General features: G+C 40.0%; 2 protein-coding genes across 3 annotated transcripts in view; one reads left to right on the top strand and one right to left on the bottom strand.

Moving 5' to 3' along the window:
* Window positions 1-458: 458 nt before the first annotated feature.
* Window positions 459-5,820, top strand: LOC112145268 (deoxynucleotidyltransferase terminal-interacting protein 1). 2 transcript variants are annotated; one of them, XM_024270401.2, is made up of 13 exons: window positions 459-846; window positions 1,106-1,176; window positions 2,394-2,490; window positions 2,572-2,670; window positions 2,748-2,807; window positions 2,882-2,941; window positions 3,016-3,068; window positions 3,135-3,177; window positions 3,563-3,621; window positions 4,830-4,890; window positions 4,961-5,032; window positions 5,388-5,443; window positions 5,639-5,820. In XM_024270401.2, the coding sequence occupies exons 1-13, from the start codon at window positions 772-774 to the stop codon at window positions 5,745-5,747; spliced, it is 915 nt and encodes a 304-aa protein (XP_024126169.1). In that variant the 5' UTR covers window positions 459-771; the 3' UTR covers window positions 5,748-5,820. The 2 variants fall into 2 exon arrangements, with proteins under 2 accessions (XP_024126169.1, XP_024126170.1); XM_024270402.2 differs by having other exon boundaries at window positions 460-846; window positions 2,885-2,941.
* A 131-nt stretch (window positions 5,821-5,951) lies between these two features.
* The window catches only part of polr2j (RNA polymerase II subunit J), a 1,199-nt gene continuing 948 nt past the window's right edge, over window positions 5,952-6,202 (bottom strand). The window contains exon 3 of the mRNA XM_024270405.2: window positions 5,952-6,148. Coding sequence (XP_024126173.1) covers window positions 6,047-6,148 — 102 coding nt within the window. The 3' untranslated portion in view covers window positions 5,952-6,046. The remainder of the gene's footprint in view (window positions 6,149-6,202) is intronic.

Raw genomic sequence — 6,202 nt, 5'->3', positions numbered from 1 at the left:
CTTGCTGCTGCTACTATAACATGACCAGAATCTGAACCTTTTTCTCAGGTGTATGTGACATATATGTCAAATATCGGAGGTTCCAGATTAATCTAAGCACAGATCCAGCCTGTGAATGATCTTCTGGTGTTCCTGTGGATGCTTGAGCTTTGAGTCTGCTTTTTCACTCTAATGTAGTTACCGACCATCTCTCTGTCAGCATGTACTGGTATGGTCCATTAATTAGGTGTAGTCAAGCAAAAATACTTTTGTCTGTAGCCCTTTCTAATTATGCCAGTGACAGCGAGGATAAGAACAACTTAATGCTATCATCCATATATTATAGACCTTTTGCTAAAAATATAGTCTTTTCAGCAATTAAGTGTTACCACAGGTGGCTGTAAGAGTTAAAACTTCAGACTCTTATTTTTTAGACAATTGTTATTATGAATCTGGGGCTTTTATTTTGATACGGTGGTGCCCGGATGTGACTGTTTCTGCTTGTGATAGACTTTAATCTAACTTGAATGGTTAATCTGTTAACAGAAAAAAATGTCTTTTTAGGATTTTTCTCCTTTCAAAAGAAATCCTATAAAAATATATATTTATTCGTCTTTTGAGGCACTGGGACTTTTCTTCCTGGTTTTTTGTCTTTCTCTTACGGAAATTATACAGGAAGTGTGACGTCAGGCTAGTCACTTAGCCACCGTTGTTTTTACCACCTGCTAGCCAAAATTGTAGTTGTTTCGGTTCGTTTTGGCTCATTGGACCCTGGACAGCACCGTTTCCGCCATGGGAGCCCAGCGCAGTGAGGGTGGCCGCGACTGGCCGGACCAAGAGGAGGCGGAGAACCCGGAGAAGATTACGGTTAGATGACGAGAGCTCCCGGCCTCCGCCGTTAGCTATTCCGCTATATAGCGAGCCTGTTGCTGTTAAACTGCTTCTTCTTCCTCTTAAAATATTATATTATATTATATTATATTATATTATATTATATTATATTATATTATATTATATTATATTATATTATATTATATTATATTATAACAATAACAATGTGATGTACTATCTACATTAAATAGGACAGGTTAAACATATAATGTTGTCATCATACTGATTTGTGCAGAGGCCATGGAACCTGATGATCAAGCACAGACACATCCACAAACGAGGCCGCCGCTCACTCTCTGCTGTCAGGTTAGTTCTGCTTTACTTATCCTCTTTCTACTGTTTCTTCTGATTTGACATCATCATGGTTTTTGTTTCATTCCTGCCTCCCAGCATAGCTGTCCTTACTCAACTCCTGTCGCTGTTTTTGTTTTCTTAATATAGTCCCATATTCAACCAAAGTTGTATCGAGATGCTACACTAAATAAATAGTTTGTCAGTCCATTTCATTCTAAATATTATACTCCATTATAGTCGGATTAAATTCAAATAATTCCAATAAGGCCTAACTGTTTTAAAGTTACACTCTGATTTATTGATGTATTGTAAAATGATTTTGACATTCATTTTTGACATAATTTTGACATAGTTTCTGCAGAACGACAAGAGTTAATTTCATTTGAATTTTGCCTTGTTTTGTGGAATTGACTGCTGGCCCCCAGTAAATTTCCCCCAATTCCTATCATCCCTTTGTTTACACGCTCACCAGCCCATCACATGCTCAGTCTAACATTACCAGTGCAGCAAAAATAGCGAGCAATATTGGAGCTGTCCCAGGAAAATGAAGACGTACATGGATCTAGTCGTATACAAGTAGATCCATCGTAGTGGATTGAAGCAGGTAGCCTGTGGCCGGCTAATTGTAGCTTCTACGTCACTGGTACAAGTTTTTTCAAATGACTTGTCTTTGTCTGCTTCTGATTCATCACAATTTGAACAAAGAAATACTCAGAAATACAATTTTAACTTTAACTTTCTTTATATATATCCTCTGTTATGAGAAAAATGCCTCAAAAACATGTTTAAAACAGTATCTCACCAAGGTTTACATTGTAATTACTGTGGAAATTATGATGAGGAACACTATCTACTGTTGCAAAAACAGAAATAAACTTCCTGCAGCACCAGTTTCATTAAACCATGTTTGATGAGTGTCTGGACAGGAACAGCAGACAAACACAAAAATAGCAGAACATCTGTTCTAAGACAGAAGTGATCTGGCGGAAACTGCAGCAATGAGACAAGAGGAGGCAGATGGGGAAATATAAAACACCTGGAACTCACTGATGTTTCGTACGGATAAATAATAGTAAATAATTCTCAGAAAGAAGCTTGAATGCTGCAGCTCTGTTACCAATATTTTCTTAAAAAAAGAATATTCTGTTCTACAGTTTCATCAAAACACAATATTTCTTTTCTTTCAGTTTTTGTTTCTGATTATTTCTCACATTATGATGTGTATACAGTTACACGGATCCTCATGTGTCCATGGACCTGTTGAGGGCGGTCCTTCAGCCCAGTTTCAACAATGACATCATGGCGGTGTTCATGAAGTATCAAAAGGTCAGAGTTCACACTGGAGGGGTGAGCAGCTACATTTTGGTGTGGATGAGAGTGAGCAGTTGTTTGGTGTGTGTCATACAGTTCTACGAGAAGGCAGCGGAGAACGTGAAGGAGAATGTGGGCATGGAGGTGCAGACGGATCATCTCATCAGGGAGGCCTACAGGAACGCTCTGGAACATGTGAGATCTCTCAGCTCTGACTTTATCTGCTCACCTGTCAGAAACTCTCTGACAACCTTATTCTGATGTTCTACCAGGCCAAGCAGCTCTTTCCAGAGGGGGAGGTGAAGAGGGCGGGGCCTGGGGTGGCCATGAAGGTAAGAGTTGTTGAACCAACCCGTGAGAGAGCCTGGCTGCAACTTCCGGTGGTTTTGATCTATTCTTGTCCCAGCAGAGACCTAAAGCGTCTGATGAAGAATGTTCACAGAGAGGAAGCCCCTTTCCTAGGAAGGTAAGGTGGCTGCAGTTGTGGCGTGTCAGGTGTTGCATTGATCCAGTTGTTCATTGATGGTTCTGTGTCCTCAGAGGAAAAGTCGCCCCGCTGTCACGTTTCCCGACCGACCCGCAACCTACTTCCCGTGAGTACCTGAAGATGAAAGCCGCAGCATCTCTGCAAGTGACCCGACCCTTTATGTTGTTCTCAGGGTGAAGCCCAAAGTTGAAGCCATTAGGAGGGAGGGGCCAAAGGTGAGTCCTCCTTTCACACACTCCATAAACTAAGATAGATACTTTATTTTTCATTGTCACATGTACAGTGACATTTAAAAGTGCTCTTAGGTAAGTGCCTCATTCTTTTTGAAAATTGTCACTGAAAAATATGGCAACATTTTAAAAACCTGCTGTAACTTCAGGTCTTTGGTGCCTCAACAATCAGAAAAATGCATCCAAATCCTGGAGGGACTGATTTTGTCTTCATGTTTAATGCACATGTCAGTACAGTAACTAGTTATGCGGATGCACTCTATCTGCTTAGAAACATTTGTGCACTTGTTGATGTTCATTCATACCTGGAGTGTTCACTTCAGTTTGCAGTGATAATACACCCATAGTGATGGTGCACTTTGTGTTTCAGTGGGATCCATCCAGACTCTCAGAGACCACCACCTTTGTTCTAGGCTCCAGAGCCAACAAGTGAGTTAGTGCATAAAGTTGGTTCATGACTGTATCATACTGATATATGGATGCTGTGGGATCATAAAGGCCTGTCTACCTTTATGTGGCTGCAGCTGTTTTAGCTGCATTGCTGTAAATGATTGAAAAAATCATCTTTACTATATCACAAAGAAAATATTTTTCTCACTTTTATCCTAGTGATAAAGTTTACAGAAGAAAATGTGTAGTTAAATTTGATGTGTGACACAAATAAAGTGGGACAAAAAGGTATTTCAGTCACGACTCTGCAAGTTTTTTCACCAAAAAAGATTAGTTTGGTCTGTAATGTTCACCATAGATTCACTCCAACTAAAAGAGAAAAAAAAAAGAATCCAGCAAGTCACAATGTGGGATTTTTAAAAGAATGTAGTGGTGTAATGGTGTCCTTTGACAGCTCTTTGGTTTTGTTTGTGGTGGGGAGGTTGTAGTCTGAATGTTTAAGGGTGTGGACTGGTGTCTTAAAGATAGATAACATTCTATAAAAATAAAATGTGTGATGATTTCACTGATTTTTTTAAAATGATTATTATATTAAAGAAGATTACAAACTTTTCTGATCTTTTTAATGACGTGCAGAATTGGTGACCAATAAATACTTTTGTTTGCCTCATTGTACGCACGCCCTGAAGTAGGAATAAAAAAGGTTTGGATTAATACATAAAATAATCAAAATATAAATTATTTTAGTTTGTAACAAAACAATTTTGACCCGTCCTATCAGTTGCTGCATCACAATCCTGAGCTTTATCAAACTAAGAGTCTTCATTTGCTCCTGATCCAACATGATTTGAATAAAGAAATACTCAGAAACGCAGTTTTAATTTTAAACAATTTTAAATATGTCCTCCATCATGCTACCACAAAAATGCAACAAGAACATGTTAAACACCAAAAATACATTTATCATTAGACTGGGTGTTTAAAATAATCTTGTTTTGCTGATATAAAAGGGATTAAAGTACAAGTAAGAGCAGCTGGGGGATACAAGTGTCTGTTGACACCCAGGGTTGTATCCGGTATGGATTGTGAGCTGGAGGTTTGTTTCAAGGTTCTAAGCATCACACCACCTGCAGTCATGACTTGGTTGGTGTTTGAGGTTAAACTGCTCTGGTGATCATTCATGACTTGAGCTGCCGTGCTCTCGATGGCGTGTCTCTCTGAAGTAAAACGTGCTGTCATCATTGCAGAGCTCTCGGGATGGGCGGGACAAGAGGACGGATTTACATCAAACATGCAGACTTGTTCAAGGTAATAAACAGTTTTTTTTGTCTTAGCAAGAGAAAACAGGAAATGGTGTAACCATTCTTCTCTGTGTTAGTATGCTGCAGACTCCAAGGACAAGCAGTGGCTGGCAGAGAGACACCACATGAGAGCAACAGGAGGCAAGATGGTGAGAAACCGAGCATCACAGAATTATTACTGCAGCGCCACCAGATAATAAAATGTCAGAGATGCTGAATGGTGGCTGCACACAGCAAATTATGCTTAATTAAATGTTTTATTTTATTAAAGGGATTAAAAGTTTCACTGTGACAATGCTCATCATCTGTGGCTGCCACAAGGAAAATGGCTTAAGCAGCCTTTCTGCCAACCAGTTAAAGTTCAAATCCCAGCTTATATTCTACGATTTTCTAAACTGTAATGACCATGTTTAGGTTACTCTCTGACCGGTCATGACAGTAATGTCACCCTGAACAGTAGTGAGGGTTCTTGATCTGACCATAGTGTGTTTATGTGCCCTGTAGGCCTACCTGCTGGTTGAGGAGGACATCCAAGAGCTGTCTCGCAGTGATGAGTACAGGTGAGTGTGACATCACAGCACCTGAACTCTTGGTTTAACCTGGACTGTGGCTCAAGTCACAAGTATATAAGCATTTATCACAACACTAGACCCTTTAACATGGAAATGCAGGATGACTGTCATTGACCGCTTTAGCTTCTTGCTGCTGTTACCATGGTGACTGATCTGTAAGTGTGTGTGTGTTTGTGTGTGCAGAGAGTCTCCTGAAGTGAGAATGGACGAACTAAAGCCGTTCACCGTTCCAATTTGGATGGTGGAGAAGATGCAACAAGCCATGGAGGTGCAGAAAAATGCTGACCCCTGACCTCACCAATCATTTCCCCCTGATCCCCTACTGTATGCTGTTTTTATAAAATTTAATAAAAGTTTTGCTTCATCTTCTTGTCTTTGTCATCTGACATAATGTGTGAGTAGAAAGTAGTAGGGTGAATGTGATCCTGTCGCTACTTTCACATGCACAAGTGTTTTGTGTGTGTAATCTCAGCTGCTGCCAAACATCAACACAGTCTGCGATGAATCAGAGTGGCATCACATTTATTTAGAAAAACAGCAGAAATGAAGATAAACAAACACACAAACAGGAAGTTGTCTCATGGGCTTGAGTTACTCAATGCCTTCTTGCTTGTCTTTGATGGCGACCCTGAAGCGTTCCTCCAGCAGCGACAGCTCACTGATCAAGTCGGTGATGGCGTTTGTGAAGGCTTCCTGTCAAAAACACAATCTTACTTAGTTCTAATCCCACCTTTCAGAATAAAAGTT

Source organism: Oryzias melastigma, linkage group LG5 (assembly GCF_002922805.2).
Source record: "Oryzias melastigma strain HK-1 linkage group LG5, ASM292280v2, whole genome shotgun sequence".
NCBI classification, from domain to species: Eukaryota; Metazoa; Chordata; class Actinopteri; order Beloniformes; family Adrianichthyidae; genus Oryzias; species Oryzias melastigma.
This window is presented reverse-complemented; position numbering and strand designations above follow the sequence as displayed.

Excerpts from the sequence above, each read along its gene's own strand:
- LOC112145268 (XM_024270401.2), top strand. The coding sequence starts at position 772 with ATGGGAGCCCAGCGCAGTGAGGGTGGCCGCGACTGGCCGGACCAAGAG. Across the intron at positions 3,069-3,134 it reads CGACCCGCAACCTACTTCCC|GGTGAAGCCCAAAGTTGAAG; the intron begins GTGAGTACCTGA and ends TGTTGTTCTCAG. Across the intron at positions 4,891-4,960 it reads AACATGCAGACTTGTTCAAG|TATGCTGCAGACTCCAAGGA; the intron begins GTAATAAACAGT and ends TCTCTGTGTTAG.